The sequence below is a fragment of the Mobula birostris genome, chromosome 19, assembly GCF_030028105.1.
Source record: "Mobula birostris isolate sMobBir1 chromosome 19, sMobBir1.hap1, whole genome shotgun sequence".
In the NCBI taxonomy this organism is placed as follows: Eukaryota; Metazoa; Chordata; class Chondrichthyes; order Myliobatiformes; family Myliobatidae; genus Mobula; species Mobula birostris.
This window is the reverse complement of record NC_092388.1, coordinates 60,299,350-60,313,127: the sequence shown is the minus strand read 5'-3', so window position 1 is coordinate 60,313,127 and position 13,778 is coordinate 60,299,350. Positions and strand designations below refer to the sequence as shown.

The following is a 13,778-nucleotide window of genomic DNA, read 5'->3' as shown; positions in this document are numbered from 1 at the left end:
TATTGCCTAAGCTGTTGAGTTTCTCTGGCAGATTGTTTTTTTTTTTGCTTCATTTGCAATCTCTTGTGTCTCCACTAATCTTTTGTTTTTTTCCATATGTATTTATAAAACTTCAGATTTTACCTGCCAGCAACTTGTCATGCACCCTTCTTGGCTTCCTGCTTTTCATTTTAATTTCACACTGCACCCTCTTCTTTTTCTTTTATTGATCCTTGAATAGTTGTCACACAGTCGCAGGAAATGTTCTACAATCCAACATAAACTGGACGGGCTGTATGGCCCCTTTCCCTATTGTAAGAAAATAAGGATTGTGCACAGTCTGAAGCATTTGAAAAAGTGGTGCAGCCCAGGTTCTGTGAGAAGCTATGGATCAGTTGTAGATATGGTGGAGACATGGCAGATGGAGTTTAATCTGAGCAAGTGTGAGGTGTGACACTTTGGGAGACCAAATAGAAATGGCAGGGCCCTTAATGGCATTGATATTGGAGGCATTTTTGGGGTCCAAGTCCTTATCTCCCTGAAAGTGCTACACAGGTTGATGGGGTGGTTAAGAAGGCAGATGACATTAGTTGAGGCATTGAGCTCAAGAGCCAGAAAGTTATGTTGCAGCTTGATAAACCCAGGCCAGGCTGCATCTGGCATATTGCATTTAATTCCAGGTGGCCCTTATGGGAAAGGTGTGGAGGCTTTGGAGGGGGTGCAGAAGAAGTTTACCAGGATGCTGCCTGGATTAGTGGGCATGTCCGAAAAGGAGTGAATAGACAAGCAAGGTTTGTTTTCTTTGGAGCGGTGGAGGCTGACAGAGATCTGATAGAAAATGACAACATTATGAGAGGCACAGATAAAGTAGACAACCAGTATTTAATTCCCAAAGTTGATGTTTGTAATACTAAAGCACAGGCATTTAAGGTTTGTGGGGGGGGAGAGTGAAATGTTTACAGGAGATGTGTGGGACAGGTTTACATTTTACACAGAAAATGGTGGACGACTGGAATGCACTGCTAGGGGTGGTGTTGGAGGCAGATACGATAAGGGTGTTTAAGAGGCTCCTAGATAGGCATATGGATATGAAGCGAAGGGAGGGATATGGAGTAAGGGCTGGCAGAAATGATGAGTTTAATTGGGCATTGCTAACTCAATTTGTTTGGTACACATCATGGGTCAAAGGGTCTATATCTAAGCGGTACTTTGTTCTATGTTCTATGAAAAATCTCCTCATAAGCAAAGGATTAATCACCCAAAAAAGCAGCTGTGGATATGTCTGGCAGAATTATAATTACAATTTCTGGGAGAGATGGTAGATTACACTTTAAAGAGACAAGAAGTTGTGTGGTATAGTAACAAGTAGTATTTATATGGAGTCTTTAATGTAATGAACCTGTCCATAAGCACTACTAGCACTATCTTTATTGGCCAAGTTCGGTGAAAGAGATTTTAGGGTTTTGGTGAAAGAGAATTTAGGTTTTAAAGAGCTCCTTAAATGAGTGGAGAATTGGAAAGGTTTAGAGAAGGGGATTAGGGGTGGAGGTTCAGAGCTGATGGAATGAGGGGTAAGTTTTTTTACTCAGAGTGGTGGTTGCCTGGTATGGTGGTAGAGGCACATGAGATAGGCACATGAATGTGAGGAAGATGGAGGGATATGGACATTGTGTAAGTATGAGGGATTCATTTTTGGATGTTTTTGATTTGCTTTTTAACTGGTTCAGCACAGCCTTGTGGGCCAAAGGGCCAGTTCCAGTGCGATGCTGTTCGAAGTTCTATGTTCTGTAATCACAAAGCCTTAATTGCAGAAGAGTGGAGCTCCTGGGGCGCCCGAGCAGATTACAGAGAAGAACACAGGAGAAGGATCATTTAACTGAAGCTCTGTTGTTAGTGAGCACCATAACTCCGTGCTGGGATCCTGGTGGTTCTCAGAATCAGAACCAGAATGAGAATCAGAATCAGGTTTATTATCACCGGCATGTGACGTGAAATTTGTTAACTTAACAGCAGCAGTTCAATGCAATACATAATCTAGAAGAAAATAAATAAATAAAGAAAGAACGAGATAGATTGCAGTATATGTATATTGAATATATTAAAAATCATGCAAAAACAGAAATAAAATGTATTAAAAAAGTGAGGTAGTGTCCAAGGGTTCAATGTTCATTTAGCAATTGGATGGCAGAGGGGAAGAAGTTGTTCCTGAATCGCTGAGTGTGTACCTTCAGGCTTCTGTATCTCCTTCCTGATGGTAACAGTGAGAAAAGGGCATGCCCTGGGTGCTGGGGGTCCTTAATAATAGACGCTACCTTTCTGACACACCACTCCTTGAAGATGTCCTGGCTACTTTGTAGGCTGGTATCCAAGATGGAGCCAACTAAATTTACAACCCCCTGCAGCTTCTTTCGGTCCTGTGCAGTAGCCCCCTCCATACCAGACAGTGATGCAGCCTGTCAGAATGCTCTCCACGGTACATCTATAGAAGTTTTTGAGTGTTTTTGTTGACGTGCCAAATCTCTTCAAACTCTTAATGAAGTATAGCCTTCTTTATAACTGTATCAATATGTTAGGACCAGGTTAGGTCCTCAGAGATCTTGACACCCAGGAACTTGAAACTGCTCACTCTCTCCATTTCTGATCCCTCTATGAGGATTGGTATGTGTTCCTTCATCTTACCCTTCCTGAAGTCCACAATCAGCTCTTTCATCTTACTGACGTAGAGTGCCAGGTTGTTGCTGTGGCACCACTCCACTAGTTGGCATATCTCACTCCTGTACGCCCTCTCATCTCCATCTGAGATTCTACCAACAATGGCTGTATTGTCAGCAAATTTATAGATGGTATTTCAACTATGCCTAGCCACACAGTCATAGGTATATAGAGAGTAGAGCAGTGGGCTAAGCACACACCCTTGAGGTGCACCAGTGTTGATCGTCAGCGAAGAGGATATGTTATTACCATTCCACACAGATTGTGGTCTTCCGGTAGGAAGTCAAGGATTCTGGAAGAAGACATCAGTCACTGCACAAAATGCTAGCAACCAGCTACAAATGATCTCACTGGCTGGTTACCAGGATCCCATCACACCTACGTTACTGCTGACTCAAAAAGACTGAAACAGACTCATGAAATTCTCTGAAATGTTCCCTGTTGGTTTTAACATTCTACTCACATTCATTAACCTCCACCTTTTGTAGCTTAGAAACTTTACATCATGATGGTTTGTGTTTTCTGATGCTTTTAACATCACATTTGTAAATGTGTTGGGATACTTTTGTGACTCTATGTTTTGTGGATGCTGAATTAGGGCGGCAAATGGTGTAGCAGGTTATCGCCTTTTAGCTCCAGTGATGCAGGTTAAATCCTGACCTCCAGTGATGGCTGTGTGGAGATTTCACGTTCCTCCTGTGAATGTACAGGTTTCATCCATGTGTTTAGTTCCCTCCCACATCTCAAGGACATGTGGGTGGTCAACTATAATATTGCCCCTACTGTGTCAGATTGGGTGGCAGGGTGGAGATACATCTCTACCAAAGGAGGTGTAAGGTGATCCTTCCCTTTGCTAGCCTGCAGGTCACCCTTGGGCAAGGTGTTGCACCTGCTTAGCCCCCCTGATCAGGGTCACATGAAGCTGTGGGAACAGGTGATGGATGGTTGTATGAGCAGCTGGTGCATATCACAAGTCCTGGTTACGCAACCACTGACGCCAGGCAGACAATCTCTGAAGCGTATTGATAATGGCTGGGGTCACCCACCTTGTAAAGACACTGCCCAGAAGAATGCAATGGCAAACCACTTGTGTAGAAAAATTTCCAAGATGAATCATGCTCATGGATAAACCATGATTGCCCACGTTATTAGACACAACACGTAATGAATGAATGAGTGTGTAGGTGGTGGCAGAATCAGAGGAGGGAGGAGTTGATTAAGAACTTAAGGTTCCTCGATGTAAGTATCACCAATAATTAGACCTAATCCAGCCACATAGACACTAAAGCCTAAGAAAATTTGGCATGTCTCTAATTACTCTGACCAATTTTTATAGATGCACCATAGATAGCTTCCTATCCAGATGCATCATGGCTGGTGTGGCAACTGCTCTGCTCAAAATCCCAAGGAATTGAGAGAGTCCAGTCTGTCACACAAATCAGCCTTTCCATTGACTCTGCAACACTTCCCACTGCCTTGCAAAAATGGCCAATACAGTCACGGGCTACTTGCACCCCAATCCTTCTCTCTCCTCGCTCCTCCCGTCCTGTTGGGCAGAAGATACAAAAAGGTTGAGGACACGTTATATGAGACTCAGTGACAGTTTTTATCAGGCTTGAGCTCTTGAGCAGACTTCTTACATGAGAAAAATAAATTTTTGATCTCCAAATCTACCTCATTGCGGCCCTTTATTTGTCCACCTGCACTGCATGTTCACTGTCACTGTAACACCCTGTTGTACATTCTGTGTGTTTCTTTTCTTTTTCTGCTACCTTGATGCAGTTATATATGGAATGATCTGTCTGGATGGTACAGAAACAGAAGCTTCCCGCTGAATCTTGGTTCACGTGGCAATAGTAAACCAATTATCAAATGGATGCTAGATGGGCTAGTGTGAACTTGATGGGCGGAGGGGCCTGTTTCCAAGCTCATTGGCCTCTCTCTGAACAAGTATGAAGAGGATAGCTTGCTTGACATGAACATTACTGTTCTCTTTAGTTATATTGTCCAGGCTTTCAGCTTCAAAGGCTGCTTCTGGCTTGTTTAAAAACGCAAACATGAGGAAATCTGCAGATGCTGGAAATTCAAGCAACACACACACAAAATGCTGGTGAACGCAGCAGGCCAAACAGCATCTATAGGAAGAGGTGTAGTCGACGTTTCAGGCCGAGACCCTTCATCAGGACTAACTGAAAGAAGAGATAGTAAGAGATTTGAAAGTGGGAGGGGGAGGAGGAGATCTGAATGATAGGAGAAGACAGGAGGGGGAGGGATGGAGCTAGGAGCTGGAAAGTTGATTGGCAAAAGGGATACGAGGCTGGAGAAGGGAGAGGATCACGGGATGAGAGGCTGGGAGAAAGAAAGGGGGAGGGGAGCACCAGGGGAAGGTGGAGAGCAGGCAATGAGATATAGTGAGAGGGACAGAGGGAGAAAAAAGAGAGAGAAAGAAAGGGGATAGATAAATAAATAAAAGAAGGGGTAAGAAGGGGAGGAGGGGTATTAACGGAAGTTAGAGAAGTCAGTGTTCATGCCATCAGGTTGGAGGCTACCCAGACGGAATATAAGGTGTTGTTTCTCCAACTTGAGTGTGGCTTCATCTTGACAGTAGAGGAGGCCGTGAATAGACATATCAGAATGGGAATGGGACTATAACTCCTTGCCTGCTCTCCATCTTCCTCCAATCAACTGTCCAGCTCTTGGCTCCATCTCTCCCCCTCCTGTCTTCTATTATTTCAGATCTCCCCCTCCCACTTTCAAATCTTTTACTATCTCTTCTTTCAGTTAGTCCTGACGAAGGGTCTTGGCCCGAAACATCGACTGTACCTCTCCCTATAGCTGCTGCCTGGCCTGCTGTGTTCACCAGCATTTTGTGTGGGTTCTGGCTTCCTTGTCTGGGTAGGTTTCTTTCCTGTTTTCTTATCCCTCCAATATCTTTGAATTGCACATGTTTTATGTGTCTCTGGGAAACAGATCAAACTCATGTTAAAATATGAGGAAGATGGTGCATGGGAGGCAGTGCTCTATTATGAACCAAAAGCATGTATGGATGACTTCGCTGTAAGTAATTTTCTTTTACAGTAAATACAGATAAACTCAATTGTTTTTTTTTCGCTGTTGGAATGACACCACTTGTCAGATGCCAGTTGCCAAGGCTCCCTGTTGTGATGGGGCTGAATGTCAAACAATACTGACATTGAAAGCATTGAGGATCACTGGGTGAAGTTCTGGTATGGAAAAGCTCTCCTATCATGAACTGCTGAAGAAATTAGATCTGTATTTTTTGAAGTTTAGAAGAACAAGGATTGATCTTATTGAAACAGAAGAGACTGCAGATGCTGGAATCTGAAGCAACACACAAAGCACTGGGGGAATTTAACAGATCATGCAGCATTGATGGAGAGAAACGGAGAGCCAAATTATCAATAAAGGTTCAATTTAATGTCAGAGAAATGTATACAATAGACATCCTGAAATGCTTTTTCTTCACAAACATCCACGAAAACAGAGGAGTGCCCCAAAGAATGAACAACAGATAAACGTGAGAACCCCAAAGTCCCCCCCCCGGCTCCCCCCTCCTGTGTGTAAGAACAATCCCCCCCCCCCCCAAAAAAAAGCGAGCATCAGCACCACCACCGAGCACAAGTGTGAGCCCGGCGATAGCAACGACACAGACTTGCAGTTACCCCAAAGACTTTGCATTTCACCCGGCATTCGACAAACCACAGGTTCTCCCTCCCCCAGTAAAGGTCCTTCATCTGGAATGGGGGTGGGGAGGGGGTTAGACAGCCAGTACAAAAAGGTAGAAGGAAGGGATGGAGCAAGAACTGGTGGTTGATAGATTGATCCTGGTGAGGGGGGGGGGGTTGAGAGGCAGATTAAGCAGGACTGATGTCGAGAGCTGGGACGTGATAGACAGACAAGGACAGTGAAGTATGGAATAAAGAGAAGATCTTATTGAGTCATAAAAAGATCCTTAAGGGGCTTGACAGGATTGGTGTTGGAATGTTTCCACTAGTGAGAGAGCCTCAAATCTTATTTACAAGATAAGGGATGGTCATTTACAATGGAGATACATGCGAACCTCATGTCACAGAATTCTGTCTTCTGGAAGGTTGTGGAGCTGAATTATTGGAAAATAGAGACGCTTGGGAACAGAGGGTTGGTAGAACAGGCCCAGGTCTGTTTCACCATGGCCATATTGAATGCTGAGGCAGGCCTGGGGGCAGAAAGACCTACTCCTATTCCTGGCTTCTTTTGTTCATATTTTTTATTAGTGATGCAGTCAACGGTATTTGGCTCACACTTACCAATAGCCTTAGGAGGTTTTTGCTCCACAACAGGTAGGTATTATACCATGGCCAATTTGTGACCAGACTCTACACGCCCAATTTCTCCCCACTGCCCTCAGTAGTGCTACGCCTACCCATTCACCTCCTCTCTCTCCTCCATTCAGGTCTTGAGATAGTCCTTCAGGGTGAGGCAACATGTCACCTTTGAATCTGCTGGAATAACGTATTGTATCCAGTGTTCCCATTGGGGGTCTGCTTCCTCCAGCACCTCCGTTCTATCCATCAAAAGCTGAAATTCCCAGTGGCCAAACCTTTTCATTCCGATTCCAAATCCCATTCCAACATGTCAGTCCATGGCCGCCTCTTGTGGCATGATGAGGCTACCCTCAGGGTGGAAGAGCAACACCTTATGATCCGTCTGAGTAGCCGCCAATCTGATGGCATGAATATCAATTTCTCCTTTGGGTAAAAAAAATTTCCCTCCCACTCCCCTCTTTTTCTGTTCTCCCGTCTGGCTGTTACTTCTTCTTGCCTGCCTATTACCTCCCTCTGGTGCTCTTTCTCCTATCATTCACTCTCCTCTCTATTAGATTCCTTCCCCTCCAGCATTTGCCTTTCCAACCCACCTGGCTTCATCTATCACCTCCTAGCTAGCCTCCTTCCCATCCCTCCACCCTTTCATTCTGGCATCTTCCCCCTCCCTTTCCAGTCCTGAAGAAAGGTCTCGGCCCGAAACATCGACTGTTTACTCATTTCCATAGATGCTGCCTGATGTGCTGAGTTCCTCCAGCATTTTGTGAGTGTTGCTTGGATTTCCAGCATCTGCAGATTTTCTCTAGTTTGTGATGAACCCACTAGGTGGCAGAGTTCTATTTCACGGTCTCTGGGCTCAATAACACACAGTCACAGAGTGCTTTACCTACTCCTAGACAACTAAGATCTCCCTTACAGGAGGTGACATAACAGAAGGTGCTGTCACTATATAACTAGTTAACCAAGAAGGAAGAACCTTTTTCTGTATTCCTAGGACTTTAGTCTGATCCATTGATAATTTCACTCTGATCCCTACAGTGGGGATTGTAAAATCTTTGTAATGTGTAACAGTGCTTCTGTTAAATTGATTCAGCACCTGGAGTATTAGTGGTCACCAGAAATTGTTCTCAATACCAACCTCACATGCTTCATTATAGGAAGGATGTCAAGATGGACTTAAAGCAAATTTGGGTTTTGCTTTATCCAGGCATATTCCTTACTTCAACTTGGCTGAATCACAGCCAAATTGACCCGGGACAGTGACCTGGCACAGTGACCTGGCTCAGTGACTTGGTACAGTGATTCATTACAGTGACTCAGCACAGTGACTTGGTACAGTGATTCATTACAGTGACTTGGTACAGTGACCTGGCACAGTGGCTCGGTACAGTGATTCAACACAGTGACCCGGCTTAGTGACAGTGACTTGGTACAGTGACCCGACACAGCGACTCAACACAGTGCCCGACAGTGACTCGGCACAGTAACTCGACATAGTGAATCGGCTCAGAGTTACTGTGCCGAGTCAACACAGTGGCCCGACACAGTGACTGAACCCAGTGACAGTGACTCGACATAGTGACAGTGACTCAGTGACAGTGACTTGACATAGTGACAGTGACTCAATGACAGTGACTTGACATAGTGACAGTGACTCTGCAGTGACTCAGCTCAGTGATGGTGACTTAGTGACACAGTGACAGTGACTCAGCCCAGTGACAGTGACACGGTGACAGTGACTCGGCACAGTGACTCAGCAGTGACTCAACCCAGTGACAGTGGCACGGTGACAGAGACTCAGTGACAGTGACTCGGCAGTGACTCAGCTCAGTGACAGTGACTCAGCCCAGTGACAGTGACACAGTGACAGTGACACGGTGACAGTGACTCAGCAGTGACTCAGCCCAGTGACAGTGACTCAGCTCAGTGACAGTGACTCAGCTCAGTGACAGTGACTCAGCCCAGTGACAGTGACACGGTGACAGTGACTCGGCACAGTGACTCAGTGACAGTGATTCGGCAGTGACTCAGCTCAGTAACAGTGACTCGGCTCAGTGACAGTGACTCAGCTCAGTGAAAGTGACAGTGACTCAGCTCAGTGACTTAGTACAGTGGCTCTGGACAGGGCAGCTGTAGAAGTTGGGTAGTTACAGGACTGGTTTCATTGTAGCACTGTGTGTTTATATCACTGCGACAGTTACATTGCTACAGTCACTGTGCTGTAGCAATTACTATGACGTGTCAGTTCCAACACTCCACAAATTCAGGCAATACACACAAAATGCTGGTTAACGCAGCAGGCCAGACAGCATCCATAGGAAGAAGCACAGACGACGTTTCGGGCCGAGACCCTTTGTCAGGACTAACTGAAAGAAGAGATATTAAGAGAATTTACATTCACAGCACTGGCTATTTGAGCACTTGGCTTATTACAGAACATTGCATACAGAAAATGCTGGAGGAACTCAGCAAGACAGGTGCACCTATGGAGAGAATAAACAGTCAATTTTCTGGGCTGAGATACTTCATCAGGACTGGAGGTGAGGGCAGAAGCCAGAATAAGAAGGTTGGGAGAGGGGATGGAGTAGAAGCTGGCAGATGACAGGTGAAAGCAGATGAGGGGGAGGTGATGGGTGGTGATGGTGGGGGAGGAGGATGAGGGAGGAATCTGGGAGGTGATGGGTGGGGGAGGAGGATGAGGTAGGAATCTGGGGGGTGATGGGTGGGGAGGAGGATGAGGGAGGAATATGGGAAGTGATGGGTGGGATGAGGTAGGAATCTGGGAGGTGATGGGTGGGGGAGGAGGATGAGGGAGGAATCTGGGAGGTGATGGGTGGGGGAGGAGGATGAGGGAGAAATCTGGGAGGTGATGGGTGGGGGAGGAGGATGAGGTAGGAATCTGGGGGGTGATGGGTGGGGGAGGAGGATGAGGGAGGAATCTGGGAGGTGATGGGTGGGGGAGGAGGATGAGGTAGGAATCTGGGGGGTGATGGGTGGGGAGGAGGATGAGGTAGGAATTTGTGAGGTGATGGGTGGGGGAGGAGGATGAGGTAGGAATCTGTGAGGTGATGGGTGGGGGAGGAGGATGAGGTAGGAATCTGTGAGGTGATGGGTGGGGAGGAGGATGAGGGAGGAATCTGGGAGGTGATGGGTGAGGGAGGAGGATGAGGGAGGAATCTGGGAGGTGAAGAAGGAATTTGATGGTGAGGACAGTAGACCATGGAAGAAAGGGAAGGAAGGACACTAGAGGGAGGAAGTAGGCAAGTGAAGTGAAGAAAAGTGGTGAGAGAGGAACTTGAATGGACAAAGAGAAAGGGAGGAAGAAAAATAACCAGAAGTTAGAGAGATTTATATTCATGCCATCAGGTTGGAGGGTACCAGATAGAACATGAGGTGTTTTTCCTTCATCCTGAGTTTGGTCTCATCACGGCAGTAGGGGAGGCCACAGTCTGACGTTTTGGAATGGGAATGGGAATGGGAAGTGGAATTGAAATGGGTGGCCACAGGGAAATCCCATCTTCTGAGCAAGGCCACACAGAGATGGCTGATGAAGAAGTCCCCCAGCCTATGCTTGGACTCACTCATGTAGAGGAGGCCACATCGTATTATGTAGAGGACTCTGACAGACTCCCAGTTGAAGGGAGGACTGTCTGGGGCCCTGAATGGCAATGAGGGAGGCCATGTAGGGGCAGATGTAGCATTTTTAAGTGCCAGTAGGGATTTCAGTGGGGATGGAAGAGTGAACAATGGAGTCACGTAGAGAGCGATCCCTGCAGAAAAGAAAGTTGGGAGTGGGGGAGTAAAAGATGGGCTTAGTGGTAGGATTCTGTTGGAGTTAGTGCAAGTTACAGAGAATGGTGTGCTAGGAGAGGCAGGTAGGTCGTACTAGAAAACCTTGTGGTCCAGGACTATCAAAGACTGGGGTATGCTGGATTATCAAAGGTTTGAAGGTGACAGTTGTAAAATGAAGTGCAGCTCTGTTAATAGTTTGCATCAAAATGTGGCTCTGTATTCATCCCTTATTCTGAAATAAATGGTCACCATTTGGTTATTGCATTGATTAAAATATTTTAATGATTAATACTGCTGCCAATAAAATACATTTGCAGATACGCTCTATAAAACAATCTGGATTTAATAATTTACTATTTACATAAGTCAAAAATAGTAAGTTAGTGGAGATTTGTTTAAAAGGTCCTATAACAGGGGACCATGTGCAGTCCATGGGGATGCAGTGAAGAACACAGTTTAGACAGCGTTATCAAAGTTTTTAGTAGCTTCATTGCAATATGAACCTTCAATGTTCAAAAACACACGGGAGGGGCGAAGATGGAACATTCTGAGATGAGCATGGCCTCAAGTACCTCCCTCTTTCTGAATCCATCTGTGTGGGGATGATCTCAAGACCAGCCCCCACCACAGGATAGGGTATACTCCTCCCCAGGTCTACCTCTGCATGCAAACACAAAATTACATTACAACTCAGAACAATCCACACCAACTCTTCTTCAAGATGAATGGATCCCACCTGTACTGTCAAGGTGCCCTGTTTTATAGATAATTGCTGATTATTATCTATTTTTAACAAGGAGACATTTTGTGCTTTCCAAAAATTAGCAAACCAGCTTGTGACTTCTCCTTCTGTCAGAGCTGAGGCCCCCAGGCCACTGATCCTTTCATGAACAGCTGGGCAAGAAGCTGAAATCAGAGAATAATGCAAGTATTTGGATTCCTTCATAAACTGACCCAGCCTGCAAACTGAATATTGTTATCCACTTCACGTCTCGCTGTTGGAAACAAGAGGATAGAGGAATAAGGCAAGGTGAAAGTCAGCCTCTTTTTAAACGTGCCTGGTGTTGCAATCACTCCAAGATGTCTGTTTCAAAGGGAACAAGCTGATAATAAGATAAGTTTGTAACGTAGGCGCTGGGATCATCCTCATCAAGCTCTTCAGTAAATTCACTTCCATTCTGTAATCTGCAAGAGAGAAAGGTTTACTCAGTGGGGTTGATGTGGACCCGATGCATGTAACAAGAACACAAAAGTACAGCGATGTCAGCAAAATTACAGACTGCAACACAGATCAATTTATAACTCAGCTGCAGCAGTTGCATAAATATTCACATTGTACTAAGGAACAATTTCTTCCTCTCTTTCATATGTCGTACTCTGTATGACCTTTAAGACAATTTAAATCTGTGTGAACCAGAACTGTGGTTTTATTCCCTTCTCCTCCTATCTGCCTCTTTAACATGTAAACTTCTGCCACAGTAACTCAGTGATAAACCTTCTTCGTGCTGCTGTGCTTCTAAGTGTCCCTCAAAGTCTTTCCATATTGTGATTAGCAGAAGGGATGTGGTGCTGGGTGAGCCCAGCATCCCCAGGGTTCTGTGTGTAGCTCTGCCAAAGTCTTTCATAGCCTCATCTGCTAATTGAGATTTTAAAAATCCCTCAGGAATTTCCAGAAGTGCGGGTTTCACTGAACCGCAAGTGACAGGTGAATTTAACCAACAAGTGCTAAATGCAGAAATGCAGCTGTGGCCTCTCCATGTCAGAGCTGAACAAATCCCAAAAAATGAGACACAAGAGACAGCAGACGCTGGAATCTGGAGCAGAAAACAAACCGCTGGAGGAACTCAGCGATTTGTCAACGTTTTGGGTCAAAACCCTGCCAATTGAAGTCCTGATGCAGGGCCTCGACCTGAAATGTCAATAATGCCCACAGATGCTGCTTCCTGCTGAATTAGTCGAGAGAATGGTTGTTGTAAATCTCTAAAGTCTCTGGGTGCCTGGTGGGTTGGGAGGTCTCTGACACCTTGGCTTTCAGGATCCATCTCCTTTCCAGCTAACAGAAGATCGACAGGACATGCTGGATGATAGACAGTATGTGAGATTACAACCCTGCCAAAACAGACTGAGACACTAACATCAATCGAGATTAAAAACTTCTACCTGTTGACGACCTAACTAAACAAACTAAAAAAAATTCAAATATGATGAAAATGAGTAATGTGCATTCCACTTGGAGAAGTTATTTCATATCATAATATTAGCAGGTAAATCCAAAGTATCTAATATTCTTACTCCTGAGTTTATTTTCATTCTTTTCCCCTACCACAGTGTGATGCTCCCTCAGTACTGCCCCTCCCACAGTGTGACTCTCCCTCAGTACTGCCCCCCCCACAGTGTGACACTCCCTCAGTACTGCCCCTCCCACAGTGTGACACTCCCTCAGTACTGCCCCCCACAGTGTGATGCTCCCTCAGTACTGCCCCTCCCAGTGTGACTCTCCCTCAGTGCTGCCCCCCCCACAGTGTGACTCTCCCTCAGTACTGCCCCTCTCACAGTGTGACCCTCCCTCAGTACTGCCCCTCCCACAGTGTGATGCTCCCTCAGTACTGCCCCTCTCACAGTGTGACTCTCCCTCAGTACTGCCCCTCCCACAGTGTGATGCTCCCTCAGTACTGCCCCTCCCACAGTGACTCTCCCTCAGTACTGCCCCCCCACAGTGTGACACTCCCTCAGTACTGCCCTCCCACAGTGTGATGCTCCCTCAGTACTGCCCCTCTCAGTGTGACGCTCCCTCACTACTGCCCCTCCCACATTGTGACACTCCCTCAGTACTGCCCTCCCACAGTGTGATGCTCCCTCAGTACTGCCCCTCCCAGAGTGTGACACTCCCTCAGTACCACCCCTCCCACAGTGTGACTCTCCCTCAGTACTGCCCCTCCCACAGTGTGACACTCCCTCAGTACTGCCCCTCCC

General features: G+C 46.0%; 1 protein-coding gene across 1 annotated transcript in view; it reads right to left on the bottom strand.

Annotated features, from left to right (window-relative positions):
• Window positions 1–11,070: 11,070 nt before the first annotated feature.
• Window positions 11,071–13,778, bottom strand: part of pxdc1b (PX domain containing 1b) — a 67,731-nt gene continuing 65,023 nt past the window's right edge. Inside the window, exon 5 of the mRNA XM_072283716.1 lies at window positions 11,071–11,990. Coding sequence (XP_072139817.1) covers window positions 11,876–11,990 — 115 coding nt within the window. The 3' untranslated portion in view covers window positions 11,071–11,875. The remainder of the gene's footprint in view (window positions 11,991–13,778) is intronic.